This window comes from Gymnodraco acuticeps, unplaced genomic scaffold (assembly GCF_902827175.1).
Source record: "Gymnodraco acuticeps unplaced genomic scaffold, fGymAcu1.1, whole genome shotgun sequence".
Lineage (NCBI taxonomy): Eukaryota > Metazoa > Chordata > Actinopteri > Perciformes > Bathydraconidae > Gymnodraco > Gymnodraco acuticeps.
The window spans coordinates 806,638-829,696 of NW_022989942.1; the positions used below are offsets into that span (position 1 = coordinate 806,638).

At 38.9% G+C, this 23,059-nt stretch overlaps 1 protein-coding gene across 19 annotated transcripts in view; it reads right to left on the minus strand.

Annotated features, from left to right (window-relative positions):
* lrrc7 (leucine rich repeat containing 7) overlaps window positions 1-23,059 on the minus strand; it is a 133,888-nt gene that overhangs the window by 36,518 nt on the left and 74,311 nt on the right. For 16 of the 19 annotated variants that reach the window (XM_034210120.1, XM_034210116.1, XM_034210117.1 and 13 more), the window contains 10 exons: window positions 9,962-10,164; window positions 5,708-5,825; window positions 5,320-5,398; window positions 4,532-4,621; window positions 4,265-4,321; window positions 3,226-3,289; window positions 2,558-2,632; window positions 2,312-2,456; window positions 1,317-1,389; window positions 1,101-1,118 (listed from right to left, as the gene is read on the minus strand). In XM_034210120.1, coding sequence (XP_034066011.1) covers window positions 1,101-1,118; window positions 1,317-1,389; window positions 2,312-2,456; window positions 2,558-2,632; window positions 3,226-3,289; window positions 4,265-4,321; window positions 4,532-4,621; window positions 5,320-5,398; window positions 5,708-5,825; window positions 9,962-10,150 — 908 coding nt within the window. In that variant the 5' untranslated portion in view covers window positions 10,151-10,164. The remainder of the gene's footprint in view (window positions 1-1,100; window positions 1,119-1,316; window positions 1,390-2,311; window positions 2,457-2,557; window positions 2,633-3,225; window positions 3,290-4,264; window positions 4,322-4,531; window positions 4,622-5,319; window positions 5,399-5,707; window positions 5,826-9,961; window positions 10,165-23,059) is intronic. The other 3 variants (XM_034210119.1, XM_034210134.1, XM_034210118.1) reach the window with 1 other exon arrangement.

The following is a 23,059-nucleotide window of genomic DNA, read 5'->3' on the forward strand; positions in this document are numbered from 1 at the left end:
GTAAAGTAAAACGCAGCCTGAACACTAAAGGTAACATCTGGTTAAAGGATTCAGCTCATGTAATGCATTACAGTCAACTCATAGAGAGGAGCCTATATACATATATATATAGTAGTTACCTGGTGTAAAATATTCTTGCCCATTTTGAAGCTGTGAATAATAACCTTAAAACATACTTGAATATGTAACTGCACTGCTTATTGGATTATATATAATCCACAATGGGCTGCACATCGATACAGACGAGTAGAGAAATATGCTGATTCAGCCCTGTGTATATAAAGCATACACAGTAAATACCCTGTTGTACTAACGCAGATATAATACAATGTAGAGTTGGTTGAAGTACAGGCACAGGTACAATTATCACATGTATCATTAATAAGCAACACTTAGGGGTAAGAAGATGATCATTTGCAGGTGTTTCTGGTTGAATCAGAGGAGAAGCAATGGATCTACAGAACTACTTATTGAGGCTGAAACCTGGGATTTGTTCAGGAAGACAAAATGTTTTCAGAGCGTTCAGATACAAAAGTGTTTTTGGGAGTTTCATTTAAATCAATGAATGTAAAATAGTCGTACAAATATAATCCATCATAGATCATCTTATTCACACAATGTTCCAGGAGACTACTCAAACAGCAAGAAGGAACAGAAACAATTGACTCCAATTAAATTCATATTTATCCTGCTTTAGACTTTGCTGTGTTATTTTCTCCCAATCTCTTAAGAAAACAGCAAAAAGACTCAATGAAAATACTTCTGTTTACAATTATTAAAAGGTTGTCTTTCAAAAGCAACTTTAATCTGAACTGTGATGGCTTATAATAAGAATTATTATCATGAAATTACAGTAATAATTTGACATGCAATCATTTGTGTCTCCAATCCATATTCAATTAGAAAATTAAGATGTTATTCAAATGTTACGTCCACATTTAGATTTTTTTTCCTTCAATTTTGCATGTCATTTGGATACATTTGAAATGCTTCCCACAGCCCCAGCTAGTTTTGAGCGTGTCTGTTTGTATTTGTAACGCAGCTGAACATCTATCTGTCTCTGAACGCACCCCTGGATCCAGTAGGCTAATGTTACTCACCCGTGCTTGGGCTTCGGACTAATGCCACGGCAACGCAGCAAACACAACACACAGAACGGCCCAATCATGAGCCAGCATAACAACACAGCAGCTAACAGTAGTCAACAACAACCCACCAAAGATAATCCTGCTGAAAAAATCTGACAAAGCATTGTTCATTATCTGTTTTCTTTTAGAGCATACGTGTGTTTGTGTGCATGTGTGTGTGTTCCTTACCTCCCGATGGTGTTAGGCAGTGAGGTCAGCTGGTTGTCATCTACCTTCAATGTTGTCAGCTTCTTCAACATTCCTACACAATATACAAACACACATACAAAATCACAATGACACACAAAAGTCATCTCGTAAATATTAGACAGAGCTCTGAAACGATTGACTGTAAAAAGTGGATTTAAGTACAAAGTTGGCACCATTCTTATTCTTATAAGACATCCGATGACATTTCTAAAACCAACAAAGATTTGGTCCTACTTCTGAGGATCTCTTTGTAGCCACTGCGTGATATAGCTTATTCATCTTTTCATTAAACTCCAATGCTGTCTAAAAACAGCCACCAATGAGCCACATATTTGCAGTGGGTGCCATTTCCTTCATTACAAGAAGCACTATAGTTTATTTTGAGTCAATCCCACATCCTGCTGCCATAAATATTCCCCAGACAGCGCAATAAAATGCATATTAATCAAGGTCTAAAAATAGTCCCAAACAAATGCAAAATGTATTCCTGTTGGATAAGCATTTGCTAAAACTACCCTGGCCAGCTGTTCTAGTATATTACTGAAGATTAAAAACCTGATTTTAAAGATTTTAACCTTCAGGAATCACTGGGCGTGGGATATCTTTCCATGTGATTTATTGCTAATTAGAACAATATAGAATAAATCCAGTTGTATCTTATGTTATCTGTGCTACGTCACTATTACAGCTAAACAGTGTCTGTACACACACACACTGACTTTGACTTGACAACTCTTACTTATGATATGTAAACCACAGTCCTGTGCTGCTCCCATTCAGGAGATACACAGGTGTGAATTTAAATGCGTTGCTACAGCGTCATCAGCTTGAGTGTTTGTGTGTGTATGAGTATATGTGTGTGTGTGTGTGTGTGTGTGTGTGTGTGTGTGTGTGTGTGTGTGTGTGTGTGTGTGTGTGTGTGTGTGTGTGTGTGTGTGTGTGTGTGGTGTGTGTGTGTGTGTGTGTGTGTGTACCTATAGAGTCAGGGAGCTGCTGCAGCATGTTGGAGGACAGTAACAGGTCTTCTAAGGCTTCGCAGCCTGAGATATCAGTGTCCAACGACTCGATGCGATTCTTAGCTAAGTCAAAGTACCGCAACTGACGGAGTTTTCCTATGGCCTGCAGCCGGTAGGGGGAGAGAAAGAAAAGAGAGCGTCATTTCATATAAAAAGTAATTTCATAGTTCCTTTTTATCACTGCAAAAGTGTCTGTGTTCTTACCCCTGGTATACACTGTAGAGAGTTGTTATCCAGCCACAGCTCTTTTAGGTTGTGGATCTGTTCCAACACCTCCGGCTAACAAGCCAAACAGAGGAAACCATATCAGCATGTACAGAGCACATGAGCAACAACGAATATGCAGATATGCTGCTATTTATATAAAACAACTGTATAATTCAGTCAAATCATAGGACACCTTCTGTGAACATATACAGATCCAAATAATAACTTTAATGAATCTCCAGATCTTTGGCATAAATAGAGAACAATCAAAAAAAGGGTGAGACTGGCAATCTCACAGGAGACTTCCTGCTTGACCTTGATGCAATATCCAAACCTTTCTACCTCTATCATGTCGCTAGGTCCCATTTCAGTGTGCAACTAAAGGACAGTACTCTGAACTTGCCCCTGCCTCACTGAGACAGCCTACTGAGGATTTACCATATGTCGTATTTGTTCTATATGAACTTTCAGGGCAGAGGCTCCCAAAATAGGACAAAGCATCTGTGTTCAGGTTCTTGTTCTCTTTACAAATAAACATAGTTCAACAGGTTCTACAGTTCTATAGAGGAGTTTAGATTCGAGCTTGCTGTGATCATGTAGGACAATCTCAATGTACAACATATTACACATTTAAACACTTAAGTTATGCTGCTTGTCAGTCTCACCATCTCAGTGAATTCATTGCTACCCAGATCCAACCTCTCCAACTGTGTCAGTCTGTGGATGGACCTGAGAAGAGAGAATACATACATAAAAGTGCATTGTGACTTACTAAATGCATATATATATTTGTTCTTCCCACCTAACCACAAAGCCAATATACTGTACACTAAAATAATATTTGTTTTTATTTATTTACATTTTTTTCAAGTTTGAATTATTATCCTTCAAAATGTGTCTTGTTTCTAGTACTTATGTTTGCTTCTATTGCAATTCTGATAATTAATTATGTTAGCATTTCTCATGTCACACCCCCATTTTACTCACTCACAAATATAGCCTTTAAATGTTAAAATCACCTCAACATTTAGTTTAATTAAAATCTAGCATCGAGATTGTTGCTATTGCAAATCTGACATTGACTATGCATGCCGTTTCTTTATTTATAGACATTTATAGACAAAAACTAAACGGGTTTTCCAAATTGCTGCAGGTTAACCATATTCTTAGTTGAAAGGCAAGGGGCATTGTGGACTGGTAGTTGTGAAGTAGTAATTGCAGCCACATTGTCATTATCGCTTAACATAATATAATGTAATTGAAATCACTGCTACTCTACAAGGGTTATCTTGTTAAGTAAAAAGGTTCTCTCTCCTAGTTAGTTTTTGTATTCAAACAGTAATAATTTAAAACAGTTAGAAGAGATACATTATGGTTTGGCTTTATCAGTATTCATGACCACCTGCCAGAGATAATTCTAGTTTTAATCCAGACACCTGGGAAAGCAAGCATCATCCCGCTAATATCATGAAGCATCTGTGTGTGTGTGTGTGTGTGTGTGTGTGTGTGTGTGTGTGTGTGTGTGTGTGTGTGTGTGTGTGTGTGTGTGTGTGTGTGTGTGTGTGTGTGTGTGTGTGTGTGTGTGTGTGTGTGTGTGTGTGTGTTTGTACAGTATGTGCGCAGCTGCTGTACATGATAATGAATGTGTCTTCCCCGTATTTGTTTCTTTCTAACACACACAAACACTGTGTTGTTTTTTCTTACTTTGGCATGGTTTTCAGGTGGTTCTCTCTAAGCTCCAGGATCCGTAGTTTTGAAAGTCTGAAAGACAGAAGTCACATGAAACAAGACTAATTTTACTGTTTGTTATTAAGATATTCAAATCAATTGTTTAAAACATATGATGATCTGCTTCTTTTTTTGTTTTAAAGAACAAATAATTATGAGCAGAAAAAAACATTTCAAGAAAAACACCCAATCCAGCACAGTCACCACCAACCACACATGAACAATTACATGCCATCACTTTACCTGCCAAAGTTAGCGGGCAGATACTCCAAGAAGGCATCGTTTAAGAAGAGCTGGGTCAGATTCAGGAGCTGTGTGAAACCATCTGGGAGTCTGGAAGAGAGGGAAATGACCAGTCAGAAACACAGGAAGAAATATGAGAAAGAGATGAACAAGTTGTGTTTCCTTGAAGTGCCAACATTGATTTAAACATCTTTCTATAACAATGCATCGACTCATCTTATGCTCATCTCACATGCACAAACAGGCTTCATGGACATTACACCGCAGTACAGTAACTAGCAGCTCATGCTCCAATAGTGAACATCATCTGCATTTTATTGTAGCAATTATATATTCTATAGTTCAGTCCAAGCTGAGCCCATAGGATGGTTGCATGGTAGGTGGATGCAGTGAACAGATATATGAAGTGCCAAAAAATAACAACAATACTGTCCGTCTCTGGACAAAAAAAAGTTTCAACGGCTGAATACATCAAACAATCCTGAGCGGAATCCAGGTCCTCTCAAACTGGTTGATAAAATTGGTCCTAACAACAGAACGTGGTGCACCAATTGGTCTCCATCAATAAATATACATGGTGATAGAGTCAGGATTTTATCTGACTTTGTTATCCAGAAGCAGATCAATTAGCTTCTTCAGTTTTTATGTTAGTGAATATTTTTTGTCTATCTTTCAAAACTGAACTTTGTGAAATAGATTTTAACTCATGCTGCCATCAAACTAGAGACTTCCATTGATAGGAGTAAGATGTTGAAGATGTTTCTAGATGATGTGCGTTGGTGTCTTACTTGGTGATAGGGTTGACACTGGCCTCCACCACAGACAGGCCTTTACAGCATTTTATATTGTCGGGAAACTCCTGGATACCTGTGACACAGTGACACAGAGATGGAAGAGAACATTTGACTTATTTCTACTTTTTGTTGAGGGAATCACTAGAAAGACATGTAATTGTTATCCACAGTGAGTTTTGTGAATGTTTATACAATGCCAAGCTTTGTCATATCAAATAGAATCATATCGAATTGAGAATATTGTGATTACGAGGCTTTATTCTGAGGTCTTAGGAGTCAAATTGCTGTTGACCAACATTTGAATTGATGTTCAAATTGATGCTAAAGAGTTAGCAGTAGTTTTTTTTATATTCAGGTTTGTTCTTCATCTGAGGAACATTACCGTTTTTACTGATGTCTAGCTCCTTGAGGTTGACCAAGCTGGCGATGGTGGTGGGCAGGTTGGAGAGGTCGTTGTCCGGCATACTCAGCTTCTTCAAGGCCTGGCAGTTAAAGAGTTGCTGTGGAAACAAAGAGAGGAATAAATAATTATTATAGTCAATTGGCAATATCACAAGGACCTTTAGTAGAGGGTACGAAAGGAAAGAGAGACAAAAAGTCAGCTGGAGGCACGCAGCGCTTAATGTTGTAGAAAAGCAGTGCCATTTCAGCGGCTTATTCTATGAATAATGCAGAATTAATCTCCTACATACGGTGGCCCCTAGGGAGAAAACACACACTCGAGTGAGAGCAAAAACATTCAGAGCAATGTGGCCTTAATAGAGAATTACTGCAAATGCCAACACATATAAAAGAGTGAAACACATACATAACAAGGAAAGTGCTCGGAATATAGAAAAGTAAACAGTAAATACCAAAGCACACACAAAAACAAATGCAAAAACATGAAGGAATATGCACTCCAGCTTCAGAAATGCAGTGATAGACCAATTTTTAGAAGGAAGAAATAAAGTGTTTGTTGTAATCATCTTAACTGAACATCTACTACATTTTGTTTTCGAAAGAGCACTCAACCCTCACTACTTCACAAAATCACTAATGTCATATGAATGCTAGCGAGTAGTTACTCATTAGCAAACATTGTGTAACTAGCATTACTTAGCTTTTGTAGTACTTACTGTGGCTATGCTAACATGACTGTTCAAGAAGTAAGATAATTAACTGACATGTACAGACTATCTTCTGATTTACTCAAATTGGCATAATGTCTGTATCCACAGCAAGAACATAAGATGATGAGCCCATGTGGGCTACTAGTGTATAACGTCTCAATTCACTATTGCTGTGCAGCCAAATACACAAATCTCTTCATTTCCTAGCCTGAGATGATACAATTGTGTAAGCGTTGTATTTTATCTTTACATACAGTAGTGTAGTTGGAGGACTCTTCTATAACCACACTCAGTTGGCACAGGTGGAGCATAACTTGCCTCACTTTTGGTTCCCTGAACAGTTTAATTCAATAACATCGATGTTATTATTATTAAAGGTGGTAAATGCTGATGATTTCCTGCGTAGAAGTATAAATTAAACCATTTGTAAGAATAGCAAAACATTTTAAACTTAACAAATAATGAAATGGTTGCTACAGTGAACTTTGGTTCTCTTTTTCTGTGTTTCCGTACATTAACTTAACTAAGAGCTGATCATATAAATCACATGTAAAAACAAGATGAAATGTGCCGAAACACTTCCAGAGTATCAGGGCTGTAGCGATACACTCTCACGATACGATACGATACACGATATTCAGCTCACAATACGATATATATCACGATATTCAGTCAACGATACGATTCGATACGATTCGATATAATTCGATACACTTATATCATTTTCTGAAAGATTTTAAAGGGACAGTGTGATTTTGGTGACATCTTGTGAGTGTTCCATTGACTTGGATTGAATTAATTCAACTGAAAACTGAAAGCATCAATTATACAATATATGGCTCTGACAGAGAGTCTACAGCTTGCAAATGCTGGACAAAATGAATCAAAAGATGTGGTGAGAAAATTAGTTTCATTTATTGAAACAGTGCAAACTGTAGCTTACAAGCCTTTGAAACGTAAGTACATAAAGTGCAGTATCACAATGGACAATGGATAATTAAAAGGTGCAGCAGGTGGCGGAACACGGGGGATTTGAATGGGACTTGTTAGAAATTAAAATCAATGTTTTGATGGCATAAAGTACCTTAAACATACCGTCAGTTTAAATGCTGTTTTATACTGAAAAACCAGAAGTTCTGGTGCACAACCAGTTGTTAAGCTTTTATTCTGAAAATCCATCATCTCCGGTTAGCATTTAGCATGTGGCTAATATACCATTTACTATAGAGGTGAATTTAGTAGCGATATGACACGGAGTGTTGCACACCGAAACCTACAGATTTCAACACTACAACTATAGACGTCGAGATATTATTATTGCTGAATATTAAATGAAGGTACAGTTTATTTGAATACGTTTGTTTACAGACGTGGGTAGCATGAGACAACATCCGGAACTACCGGAAATGATACCAGCCGTGAGGTATCTTTGGAGTATTGATTACAGCGTTTAAAATGTATTAAATGAAAAGTCATGAAAGAGATAAGGAGGAGAAAAGGCGTGTTTAGTTATATATTTAATGTACAATGTCTGAATCCTCTGTAATGCGCAACAACGAACATTGGAGACGTGGAGGGCCGGCCCCCAGCAGCGGAACACAGCTGTGTTTCTGACTGAACCATCTTCTGCTTGTAACATTACCGCGCTTTTTATTAATTAAAGTATACATTTGAACCTTCTCAGAGACTCAATTAGTCTCCTTTTTAAAGCTTCTCTCCTGGATGCGAGAATAACGAACATAGTTATCAGACTTAATGTATCGATACCCGCGGCTGAAATATCGATACTTTCTCGGAAAACTAAATATCGATATATATCGCAGGATCGATTAAATTGCACAGCCCTCTGTGTTGTAAGTTGCACCGGTGCCAGTGTAAACATGTAGCACCTTCACCTGCAACGTGTCACTCAGAGTGTGATTTGAGGTGTACTGTACCATAACATCCAATTATCTACTGATTTGCACTTTGTAATATCTAAACTCCTTACAATTCAAGCAAACATAAGCTCACTCACATTCATTCCTGCCAGCAATTTCCAAGACCTTATAGGCCTACAAAGAAAGTGAACCTACTGTATGCAGACATTTGAAGAGTTCATTTTAACTACATGTGAATCACAAACTGCCATAAATAAAGTGCTGCTTTATGGACATATAATTTTAAATGATACACTTTTATGTATTTTATAACCTGTTTAGATGTTCACTATATAATCTTTGTCACATCCTACTGTCACTGTTCAGACTGGCTCTGTGCCATGGGTCAGGCCAGGCCAGGACACTTTGAGACACAATCACTTACTCACACACACTTAAGGAGCTCTTCAAGTCACTATTTTATAAAGGCCAATCACTCATGGAAGCTCTTAGCACACACATAAACATACATATGCGCATAATCAAGCCTTTTCCTGTCAGCTGAATGCAGGTTTGCCTTGACTCAGTCTCCTTTCATGCAAGTTATATTAAGACATCTATTTAGACATCTCTGTCATTTAAACCAGGACAGGTCATCAATAAAAATGAGACAGTGGTGCCCTCCTATAAACAGCACCTGTTATTCTCATTGAAATATTGGAAGGGCATTTTGTCTCATTACTGCAACGTGTTTTTCTTTAATGTCTCTGGTGGTCTAAGATGCCTCTCGTCGATGTCTATTATGTAATGATGTTTGAAGTACTGTGTATAAACATGCCAAGAAAACAATATTGCTGATGTCAGTCTCAAGACTCTCAAGAAATGGCAATGTCGATAAGTTAATTGATTTTCAAGAAACTTTCATGTACAGCCCTCCACAAGGAAATATCCCAACACTTATTGAATGGATTGAATAGAAAAATTGTGCAGTCATTATTCACAGAACAAAAATCGTTATGACTTAGTCTGCTGATGATAGCATGGAAACACTAATATAAGGATTCACTTCAGAACATTGAGTATACCTGAAGATGAGAACAATGTAGACGGACAAGCTGAGTCAGAAGTATACCCTAATTTGAAAATGATAGGATAAGCCATTTTGTTTTGCTACCAGCATTTTGTCCCGCTGGTGAGCAAGATCTTAGAAGGGCAAAGATTAATAGTATTTCTTATTGTAAGTTACGTTAAATACACATCACTGGAGTGTCTCTGTATCAGCAAATAATGGGCTCACAGACTATTAATACATATACAAGTTTAAACTACAACCAACAAGTCAGAACCGTTTATGTTATGATTGGGGAATAACGTTTCCCTTTTGTCAAATATGAAACAAAAGGAATATATACATTAATGTTGATTACTTTATCTAGTTTTACGTGCACTGATGCAGATTTGCTGTGCTTTCCACCAACAGGTCAAAGCATGAAATACATGCATTTTCATTCTAGAACAAGGTCTGGAGTGGGCATTTCATAAATGCAACATTGGTCAACAGAAAGTTATTCACAAGGCCAGAGATATCTGACCAGCTTCGTCTAGGTTCAACAATTTAAAAAGTGGTTATAGAGAGAAGAAAGATATAAACATAAACATAATTACCTTGGGTAGTTCCTCAATCTGGTTGGCGTCGAGGTAGAGCTCCTCCAGAGTTCTCTCGAAGCTGAAGATCTCCTTGGGGACCTGCTGCAGGCTGCAGTGGGAGTAATCCAACACTGAGATCACTTCCTCTTCCCCACGGAAACAACGGCACGGCACCAGCCGGCCAATCAGCTTCCGCTTAGTGGTCATCTCCAGACACTGCACTGTAGAGGCAAGGAGAGGAAGGAGATGACATTAGACGAATATCAGACAGTATGCAACTCGTAAAAATCAATCAGAAGATTGTTGGTAGGACATCACATCAGGCTCGTTCACCAACAGATGACAACAAAAAAAAGCCTCGGAAACATCCATTATTTTTTCTTCAATGGAGCTTTCAGTAACAATCATTTGTGAGATTTTCTCTAAAACTTGCTAAAATGCAATCACGTGAGCTGTATTCATTAATGGTGACAGATTTCACTGCTTACCTGAGTAATACATTAATGAGTGCACAAAATTACTCTTTTTCCAACAAAAAAAAGGTGTATGTACAGGGACAAAGTGTAATGTAGGTGTCAATTGAAGTTGGTAACAATTGATTATGGGGTTTCATCTTTTTCCTATTTGTATCACCTTCATTTGATGTGTTTTCTGATACTTTTGTTATCATTTTTTTTAAATGTCAAATGCCAATCCTAGCTTTGAACATACATGCATGAATCCATAAAGCTAAAACATCTTGGCATTTTAACATGCTTCAACATACCAAAGCAACATTCTGAATAGAAGAGAGAGGGGAACACCACCTGTAAAATCTAGTGGGAAAAGTTCCAGGGTACAAACTTTTAAAATAAGGGGGGGGGAGGGGGGGGGGGGGGATAACGCATGACATAAAGCCTTAACTTTGGAGAAAACCACTTGATATTTTTAACTCAGACAGCTAAAGACTCATATTAGCTTCAGATGAACTTTGTAATGCTCTCAATTGACCACCAGGCAAGTCTAACACCTAGGGCAGCTGGGTAATATAATCGTCATTCGTCAGCAGTTACACAGCATGCTGAGCCTCAACACTTTCTGTCAAACACATGCACGCACACACACCCACTCACACACACACTCTTTACTCAAACACAGAGTCAGAGCTATATAATTATACTGAAGCCTTTGTAATTCTGCGACAACATCACTCTGTCACTCCATTACACAACTAGCTTTAAAAATCCAGCAGCTGAATAGCATGAGTACACTAACCACGGGTATTACAATTCTCCAGTGGGGATTTATCATTTAGCGTTATCCTTTCAAACCCAAACACTTACTACACTCATTCACTGACAAATAAAAATGTGTTAATGCCAACCCTTTCAAATAGAACAAAGATGTATTTATTTTTCAGCTATCTTGACTGCCGCTTCAATTTCCTGTTTGATCTGGATGAGCAGAAACCAGCTGTGGTGAGGAGAAATGAAGTAAGAGAACAACAGGAGGGGATGAAAAGACATCGAGGAATCAAGAGGGGGAGAAAGTCGGAGAAAAGGAGGGCAGAACATATAAATAAAGAGGCGTAGAAAGCAGATTGAGGGAGAACGTGAGGCTGAGAGATAAGACAAATGTGACTTTATCTGTCTATAAACACACACATGTCCAGCACCGTGTGACCAGATGAATTCAGAGGATAGACAGGGTGATCTTGAGCACGGTGAGGACGATATGTGTAATCTGCTCATGTGTGTTTTGTGGGGCGAAATCTGATCAGACTGCAGATCCTCCAGGACTGTTTATCTTGAAAGGGCTGGACCATTATAATCAATACATCCTTATCCACAGCCATGCGCAAAGCGGGCGTAATGAGGCGAGCGGGGATTTCCTGTTTGTCTTCAGCATGTGTAAACCAAACACTTAGAGCTTTTCATGGAGCTCACACCTTGGACCACTGGTTCTTGTTTAACCCTGCATGTGTAGAGCTGAAAAGGTAACTTGGGGTTTGTTTAGTTAAAGTGGACCTATCATGCTATTTTTAGGCAATAGCATAGGTCTCAGATATATAAAAAAATATAAAAAACATGTCTATGAACTGTTTTGCTCAAAATACCAAACAGATTACCCATTTTAGCCATGCCTCATATCCCTCTATTTCACTTCCTGTTTCAAAAGTGCTGATTTGGGGTATAAAGCTTTTTTTTTAAAAGAGGAGGGGGCTGATGCGGGAGATTCTACCGGCAGATTCTGCGGTGATGAAACGCCATATCATGGATTATCATGGATTATTTCTGAAACAGTATGGAGATCAAAGGCTTTCTCTCTTGCCGGTTATACCACAAGGTGTGTTCCTTTTTATTTCCTGCTTCTTCACTCACATGCTCTGTGCAGTACAGGTTAGCTCTGAGTGTTAGTGATGCTAATGTAAACATGCACCGACCATATTACGTCCAAAACAGTCGGGCATTGTTTCTGATAGCAACGTTTCTGATAGGGCCGTGGGTGTAAAGCCAGCCTACATTGCCGATATTACGTCATATCGGACGCAAATCTGGATCAGCTCCGTTGTAGCCCCGTTTTTAGAGATTTGGGTATGGAGGAAAAGAGAGAGGGTTTTATTTGCTGACGCTGGGGGGACACATATTTATGTATAAAAGACATCAAAAAGTGCATTTTGCATGATAGGTCCCCTTTAAGGTTTCAACAATGAGGATTATACAATTCCGATAAGCTTCTACTATACCTTGTCGTCTTTATGCCAGTACAATGTGGTGGACTGACAACTCAGAAAAAGATGAAGCAAAACTATAGTTGGGCAATAAGGGTACATTATTTCTTGTTAAGTAGAACAACGTGGTTAAACCTTTTAAACTCTCTTTCTTTTAAAGTGAAAATAATAGATCAGGCCTTAAGAAGACCAGGGAAGTAGCCATGGAGGCATGGGAGGAAATGGGAGAAAGTAGACAAATATTATAGGGCATAAACCATGGGGAAACCATTTTGCACTTAGTTGTTTTAGGTTTTAATCACTATTTCACTTTTGTGGGAGTTCAAGTTCAAGATTTAGATTTAAAAAACTTAATTTAATTTGTACATTGTCTATTCAGTAACAAGTTGGAGCTTTGAAATTCATATATTGATTATTTATTAGTCCCCCTTTCGGATTCTTTTACCACTTTCCCCGTCCTGTTGAAATACTGTATAATGATTAATTTATTATATGCGGAGGCGTGTGGCGTAGTGGGTTGTGCGTAGGTGTTTGGATCAGGGGGTCACAGGTTCAAACCCCACTGCAGTCAGCATGTCGTTGTGTCCCTGGGCAAGACACTTCACCCCAAATTGCTCCTGTGGGGATTGCCCACAGTATTGAGTATGTAAGTCGCTTTGGATAAAAGCATCTAACAAGTGACATGTAATGTAATGTAATTACATACCTGCCGACCTAAAACTCATGTTGTTTGGATTTGCCAATTAAAAATGGTCGAGTTTTAGTATAAAATTTAATATTTTGAAATAACTTGTGCAACAGCCTCACGATCAACAGTTATCGTTATGTTAACAGTTTCCAGGCTTTGAGCATTACACACATTTACAGGTGAAGACATCCTGCTGATCTGTACGTAATACTCTGCACCAAAGATGGTTCAATAGAAACTAATGTGACACAAGACATAATATATATATACCTAATATACATATATAGTCTTCATAGACATGTTGTAGGCTTACATGTCATTAAATTCTGGATGTAACAAGTGTTCAGGGTGGCGCTCTAATCAGAAATGTCATACATCACTTTCCATCATAGCTACACAGAAGAAGCATCGGGATCCTCTCATTGGCTGAGCAAGCAGGCAATCTGATTGCTCACTTGGCTGAAAGCTACATGCCTACCAAAGGTGTGAAATCAGTGTGATGCTTGCTTCATCCTCTAATCAAGCCTACGGCATCCGGGCCAAGAGCCATGTAGCCCAGCAACACTGACCAGAGCTCATAGGACCTTTATAATATATCTCCACCACAGATTAAATAGGATTCATGTGTGTTATATTTTTTAGCTTTGTTTGTTCTTTGTTCTTGAGTGATCACAGTCATGAACTCTATTCCTGTCCACAGACTGACATGCTGACTAGTCACATACAAGCTTCGGCATTTATTTTCCTGACTAACTTGTGATGCAGAAACTTGAAATTATTACTGACTGTCCTGAATGTCAAAATGTAATAAACCCACCAAAAAATGTTGTGTTAGATTAATTCCGCAAATTCAGTTTTGTATTTGCTAATGATACTGCAGCTGCTTGATATGCACTCATACTCTATTGATGTAACAGCTTAAGCATGCAAAGACGCCTCAACTAAAAATAACAGGGTGTTTTTGTAAAGAGAGGAGAGAAAAGAGCGGATGTTACCCGTTAGAATTAGGCAATGACAGCCGGGACAATGACAAATATTAGTAGCAAATGGGAGTTTGTTTACATGGGCAGCAATGATTGCCATCTGTGGGCAGTCACCTTCATGACACAGACTCCTCCAGAGGCACATTTTATACTAGGAAGAACGTAGAATATGAGCAAAGAAGACGCACAGAACAGAGAAGATGTAGTGCTACTGCTGATACATCAAACCTATAGACTTCATTTCAACAGATTAATATTGGAGAACCACAACAAGATGGCCACTTTTATAATACTTTAAATACAATGTATCATCATTTGGGATAAGGATCTACATTGAGTTGTGTTAATTCCTGGATATCATGTCTTGTCGAAGAAAAAGGACCTTATATTGAACATGTTTGCTTTTCTTTTGTGTTTCTTGTGCTGTGGGACACTGAAGTGAAACCAGTCCTGTTCAGACTTAAGAGAGCCCCCCCCAAAAAAAGGTAGGAAGAGAGTCAGAGTGAGCTGGCACCAATAGGGAGAAACCAGGAAGTTAGCGTGGTTGGCTGTGTTGGCTCTTGCTGCTGCTATGGAAACAGCATGACAGAGCAGACTGACTCTGCAGAGGCAACACTACATGTGCAAGCTCCCAGCATGCACATCACACACACACACACACACACACACACACACACACACACACACACACACACACACACACACACACACACACACACACACACACACACACACACACACACACACACACACCACACACACACACACACACACACACACACACACCCACACACAAATGATTAAGCTTTGTTCATATCAGTACAATGAGAAAAGAAAAATGTGAGTAGTGAGACATTTTGCAAGAACTGCTAAAACACACCTGCCCACACACGCTACACACACATGTGAAAGAGTGTAGCACTATTCAATAAAGTGCATCTTATCTTACACGCTAAAAGAAGAAGTGTACAAAGTATTTAGATTTTAGTTTGTTTTAGTTGTAATTATACAAGGGCAAAATGTATGTACAGTAAGAGACCTGAATATAACATTCTTCTTAAGATAAAGTACAAAAATAATTATCAGAAAATACAGTCAAAGTAACAAAAGCTAAAATATAACAGCTTTCCTATGATTTAATTGTGTTGCATTATTGTTGCCCTGCTTACAGTATCGCAGTGTTTTAATCTTAACAGTTATCATGACACGTATCATATCACCAGCTTCTTGCAAACACAAAACCATAGTAAATGTTAACCCTGTTAATGTAACGGATATTGTATTCTAAGTATAGTCCTTGAGTAAATGCACTTAGTTACTGGTGTCTTTCCTAATTTCCCCTTAAGTGTTCTCTTGTCTTCCATCTGCTCTTAATAGAAAGTTTGCGTGTGATCTCGGGAGGGTGAATTCCCCAGGGTCCCATGACAGCCCTCACTTCACGTGCAGCCTTGCCTTCACCATAGTAACCGCTGCCATAGAGACCGTCTCCAAGGAGCCGGGTGTATTTTTACTCTCTGTCTCTCTCTCTGTCATAAAACAGAACATGCTGCACTCAGTGGGCGATCACTCCACATTAGGCGACGCTTTACACAGACTCAAATATCTCAGACACCTTTATAGCACCTGAAAATACTTTGCTAGAACAGCTTCTCTTATCCTCACTTTTTTTGTATAGGTGTGAATGCTGCACATAACTCACCCCAGGCTTCTGCACTTTCTCACTATTAAACAGTCACACAGTGTCACACGCATGCGAAACACAGACACACATAGAATGCCCTCACCAAGTAACAATCACACAAACTTGCACACAGACTTCTGTAGGTCATGATTACTCTGCCATGGTGAGAGAAAGTGGAAGACCCTGTTTCACATCCCAGTGCTTCACATTGTCAAGCAAATCCCTGAGCAGTGTGTCAGTGTGTGTACTGTATGTGTGTGTGAGACTGTGGATGTGGGAGGTAGTTAGCTAACAGCTTGTTCTATGTTTTTCACATTCATTAAATAACCACTCACGGCGGTTACCTGCACCTGTACACGCATACAAGATACACAGTTATTCTGTTCTGAGCTAGGATCATTTATACACTTCCTGTTTTAAAAGCCAGGCTTTTACTTAACAGTAGAAATATGCTATATTAGTTTTGAGTCATTGTCCATACCTCAGAATTATCAACAATTGTTGAATGTTATTGAGGTTTGAATCAATTGAGAATGAGTTTGGATTGAGATGTTGATGTTGCAATTCAAGTTCAACATTATGGATATTTTGTAGCCTCACAGCTAATGGTAACTGGGATATCATAAAGACACATTATCATATTAACCAGTAATAAGCACACAAAAGAAAGGAATACATTATGTCATCCTGTTCATGGTCACAGGAAGGCGGGAGCAAAATGGACAAGTCTGCAGACTATCACAAGGCGACAAACTGTGTATATATTGAACCATTCACACTCATGTACACACCTACGGGCAATTAACTCAACAGCTCCAACAACTGGACAGTCCATTGATTAGTCAATTGAAAGAAAATAAATGGGCTTTTGTGAAGATAATCATTGTTTAAATACCCTTACTTAACATAACTTACTCAATATTAAAAGGTTTTAGTTTCTCAAATGTGAATATTTGTTTGTTCATAACAAGTGTTCTTTAACTGTATTGTATTGTATTATATTGTGATAAGTAAATGGTTAATTAATGCTTACTTTATCCAAATGAGGATATTTGCTCTGTAGTTAAAGATAAGACATGAACCGTGGTAAGATTCTGTACTCACAACTATCCACCACTCTTCTCTAAGAGTTTTTGCAGCAAGCATCACAAACTTAAGATTCACAGTCAGGAAAAGGTAACCAACAGTCATGTTAAGTATTCTAACAAACGACCAAAGGTCTCTTTTCCTGGTGAGAACAATACATTCATGAATCACTACACAACTCTTGATGAATCATGGTTTGCTGCATTGTCATTCGCAGCAAGTCCAATCTGTCTGCCACAGTGGCTCCAGGTGCCTCTTCTATAAAACCCAATGACCCTTACATCACTGACACTAAAAATAACACTGGACGAACACAACAAAACAGTGAACAGCTGACAGCTCACCTGAACCCAAAACATGGGAATCAATTCTGCTCAGACGTGCAAATGAACAAACACACAAATGCACCAAATGGGTCAAACCAGTGTTACATAAACAAGAGTCCAGTCACAGAATGACCTGGAAAAATATGTTTTCCCTCTGTACTGGAAAAGTTGGGGAGCTAGTTGCCTTCAGTGACAAACACCAGCAAATGAAAGACAGAAAGTTAGATAGAGAAACAGTGGGATGTATAAATAGAAAGCAGCAGAGACAAATAAAAAAGCTTCCAGGCAGAGAAAGGCAGCGGGACAGAGAGTCGCCTGTCAGACACAAACATGTCCCTGTTACTGGAGCTCCATTCTGTCATTGAGCACAGTTTTTTCATGTGTCACCTTTTAAGGAATGTTCTAGAAAGGAGAGTTAATTACTCAATTCGATTTTTGTCCAAAAAATGAAAGTATTTGCTGCTTTCTTCTGAAATATATCATTTTAATTTGAAATGATTGAGATGTATTGATTTGATTGACAGACAGGAAATATGTTAAGGGGGATATTTATCTGGGATGGTTTTATAGTATGCATTATAACCACAAGGCCTTCATCTGATGGACATTTCAATCCATATTTCACCACCAGAGGATCCTAAGGGGTTGCAAGATCAAACTGAAGGGCTCCAAGATGGTTATCAAGAGAGGACAGCAGCTGGTTCAACTGCTCATTGGTGGACTTGTGCAACAGATGAAAAAGGGTTGCAAGTAGACAATTTAAAGTGGCCAAAAGTTTAAGACTAAACTATGTTATTGCAACCGAAATTAAGGTAATATTTCAGTATAATGGATGATTAACTGTGAAGACATTAAGTACTGTAGTTCATGAGCATACTCATGGGACGAATCAGATGATAAAATACGAACATTAGGTCAGGTTAAAATGTCATTCATTAGAATGAAATGTCCATTGAATTCGAATTTGAATTAAACAAAACATAAACATGTTATGACCTCCTAAAAGAGCGGTGTGCAGGCCCCTATGAGCCAGAGCTCTATGACTTGTTTGCATTTTTACCACACAGTGATTTCCCCTCATCACTGCTCAGGTGGTTATATTTAAATACCTCTAAAAAAAGCAGAATGCCTGTCTGCTCGTGACTTCTTCTCAGTGATGTCTTTGCTCTCTCAATAAAGTTATAGAATACAAAGTCCTTATGAACGTCAACTGGCTCTTCACAAATATTTCCAGACCCACTTGTTTGATTTTTCATCTCAAGGCTTCTCTCGCCCAGCTGTTCCTCGGTAATTCGTGAAGCTCAAGACTTTATTTGAGCTTCTCCTCTCCTTCTGTCAAGTCTCCCTTTCTCTCCCCCTCTCTCTCACCCCTGTTTTCAGGCCAGTCTTTTATTTTTTATAACTCTCTGTTCTTCCAGGGTTGTGCTCAGTGGCCTATTTCTGCCTTAGATGTCCTGGCACATCTTTTCTCTCCATCTTCTCTTCTAGGCTTCTCTCGCTCTTCCTTCGTGTGTCTGCTTTTAACTCCCCCTTCTCCCCCCCCTCCCAACAAGAGACAAGAAGGGAAGCTATCTCAGATCGAGAACAGTACTTATTTTATTTCCTCTCTACGGAAACATCTCAATCTATATCCATGTATTCACTGGAAACATAAACGTATGGTCTCGTCTTTGAGAAACCAATACATCTCCAAACTATGTTCTCTGGTCTCAATCATCAGTAGACAGCCAGGAGATAAAGTAAATGCTAAGTTTACCTGCCATTTTGCAAACCTACTGTAAGTTTGTCTTTTCACACAGACTATACTCCTTGACCTAGCATATGACAGATACAGTACATACAGTGTATTATATCTTCATGTTAACATCTTAAGGTCTGTTTTACAAAATAAACGAGTTGTCATGTTTCAAACTTAAATATTAATGTTAGATATATTACTTTTTTGTATTAAAGTTGGAAAATGTTACTATGTAACTGAAGTAGATTGTTGATTATAAGGCATACATGTACCACACGTTGTGCCAGCTCATCAGCTTGAGTAGTTGTGACTTGGGTGGTTATTAAAAAAAATACTGAAAAAAAATACAAACGCTTAAAAAATGTTTAGAATGTAAACATTTATTCATTCAATGTGACCCCTATGGTAAATAGTAAGATACAAATATTTACTCTATACTCTAATTTATCTCTCTGTTATGTCCAAAGTAGGACAAACTGTCAGACATTAAGTATACAGATTCAGGAAATAAAGGGCATCTACATTTAGCGATAATACAGATTTGTTCTGTACACAGAATTAACTTTCTCTATCTGCCAGTGCAGAACTCTGTCAGAAATGTGACATTGGTTACACGCATGTCGGGGCTGGAAATCAAACCAGGAACTGGCTGGTTGTCTGTTTGTAGACGGATGTGCCAATCGCCAAATGTTTAGCTGTTACTGAGATGGATATTCAAGATGATAAAGCTGAAAACAATACATCATATTTTGTATGTTTCCTCGCTGCAACAGGCTTTTTAGTTTATTTTGTAAAGTCAAATCACACTATATGAAAATATGGAAGTATATTGAAAAACATAGATCTATCCAACATAGGTCTATCAAACATGGTCGGGAATACATTGTAGGAAAGACTTTGCAGTGTGTGTGTGTGTGTGTGTGTGTGTGTGTGTGTGTGTGTGTGTGTGTGTGTGTGTGTGTGTGTGTGTGTGTGTGTGTGTGTGTGTGTGTATACATACCATGTATACATCACTTCAGGGGACATTACATTGACTTACACGCATTTCCTGGAGACTTATCCTAACCTTAACCATAACCAACACATGCCTAACCCTAACCCTTAACCTTACCCTTACCATAACCCTAATCCTAAACCTAACCAAGTCTTCACCCTAAAATGAATGATTCCCCTCATGGGGACCTCCAATTTGTCCCCATAAGTGAGGCGAGTCCCCACACGTGACTGTGTAAACAGATTTAGGTCCCCACATGTATAGTAATGCTAGGCCACACACACACACACACACACACACACACACACACACACACACACACACACACACACACACACACACACACACACACACACACACACAGACACACACACACACACACACACACACACACACACACACACACACACTACTTGTCATGTCTTACAGCTTGACCTAGAAGCGTTAAACTATTCATAGATAATTCTATAAACAGAGTGACACTTGTACAAAGTTTTAGGTTCTTTTAATTGAACATCTTGAAGACTGAGTAATGAACCCTCTGTCCTTGAAGTGCAACATACAAAATACCAGGAAGGCTTGGTTCTGTAGGATATGTTTCATGTGTCACTTTTGGAATAATTGCTGACCTCCCATTTTCACGTATGCTGTCAGAGCCCAGGAGTCACACTTTACTTATCACAACATACAATGGCAGAATTAAAGATAATACTTTAAGGGAACCTGTTAACATTCACTTTTCTTTTAAAACGTGTGTCTCAAGTTTATAAATCAAAATGTTCCTCAGCCTGGCGTTTCGTAGTTCATAAACAATGAGCTGGAAGACTTTATAAAGCTTCATAGATCTGACTGCAGTATAGGGCAATCACTCTTTATGGACCCTTAACCTAAACTTAACATAGTATGATCTTAAAATCCTCAAACCAAGGCTTAACCCTAGAACAATCAGGTAAGCTGTGGTTTTATTCAGCCCCCATTACACAGCGTGATGAAAACAGAGCGTCCTGATTGCAAGAGAACGGTTCACCTTCACCTGAAAAACTCTCTGTGTACACACTGAGAGACCTGCGGCTATTTGGAACAACCTCTCTATCTTTCTGTCATCCCTCCCTTTCTCTCTCTCTGGCCAGGAGTCAATTTCTCTTTTTTACTGCCAGCTGATTGCTGTGCATGACTGTCTGGATCTCTATTCATGCGTCCGCTCCATCTATCACCTGCTGCTTCCTCTGTCTCCCCGCTATCTTCTCCTCCCTTCATATTTCTCCCCTCGCTGACTAAAAACAGATAATAAACCCTGGCTTTTCATCTCAGCATCGATATCTTTCAGATGTCTGCTTATGCCCATGTCCTTACCATAGGTCCTTACGCAGGCAAGTCAGGTTAATACTAATAGTCACTTCAACACCGAATCACACCGTCTACTGCGGGAATCGAACCAGCCACGTTACACCAGTCTCTCCTAAAATGAACTCGGCTGTACAGTTTGCAGGGTTTTTTCAGATGTTTTTCTCACACTGCACGACAGACTCCATTTGCATAAACACCCTTTAGTAAGTTTTTATCCCTAAAGCTTTCCTTAACAGTCCGTGGAAATTGCATTGTGAGCAGTTGCCAAGGTAACCGGGGACTCAATTGCCCAAAATTACCATAAAACATTCATTAAAAAGCCCTGGCTAAGAGCACCATTTTGGCAGCGCTGCTGCACCAGTCTCTCAGGTGAGGAAAATGGATTGGGAATGGAAATCATTTCCACACCCACTGCCTAACATTTTGTAATTCTGTGGCCTGAATATAAACTCATTGTATCCAAGTGTAGGTGTACAATGATAGAGGTATAATATGCATGTCCAGATCAGAGGTGCCAGGTTGTGGACTTTACATCATTTTCAGTGAACTTGATTTTGTACACAAATATCAGAGTTACCAGCATACCAGCAGTATTGCATCACTTGATAGCCAAAGCACATACTAAACATTGTGTGGACATAAGTAGTAAAAGTATAGTACTGTGCTGATCCAAGGCAATCTTCGTCCGTAGGACTTCTCACCGTCCCAAGCTCTCGCCTCAAAACCATGGGTGCTCGAGCTTTCAGCTGCTTGGCTCCCAGACTCTGGAACTCCCTGCCACTACACATCCGACAGTCTGATTCCATAACAACATTCAAAACCCAACTCAAAACCCACCTGTTCAAACTGGCATTGTCTTTATAAACTGTACCCTGTGTCCTTTTGTGTCCTTCTATAGTCCGTTTCCTGTTGTTTGTCTTGTCTTACCCTGGCTGATACTTCACTAAATCCACTGTTTTAATGGTCCCCTATATTACCCCTATGCCCTGTAAGGTGTCCTTGGGTGTTATGAAAGGCGCCCCCCAAAATAAATGTATTATTATTATTATTAAATGTCAGAAAATGTCTGCTTTTATGGAGTATTGACGGGAAATAGCAGAATGAAGGGACTGTCCTCGTGGCTTAAGGGTTTGAAATGCTGACCATTTAATCACATCATCTGGACACCAGTCAGGAACCTTTGTTGCATGTCATTTTTCCTCTCTCCAAACATATACTGTCATTTCTGTACCTCTACTATGAAATAAAGGCAAAAATGCCCGAAAGAATACTTAAAAGGAAAATAAATAAAATTACTAGAACAATGACATATCCTGTCAAGTTGATGAGCGACACATGTTTAGTTATGTGTGTGTTGCACTTTTGACCAAAACTCTTTTCCCACACTCTGGTAGTCATTTTACAGAGTAATAGTGTCCTTGAGATTCAAATGTATCCTTCACAAATGTGAGGTAGCCAACCTACTTGAGGTGAACTCTATAAAGTATTCTGATCAACCTCCATTCATGGCAAACATGCCATAATGATCTTAATGATACAGGAAGGCCTTTGACCTCTGGCTTC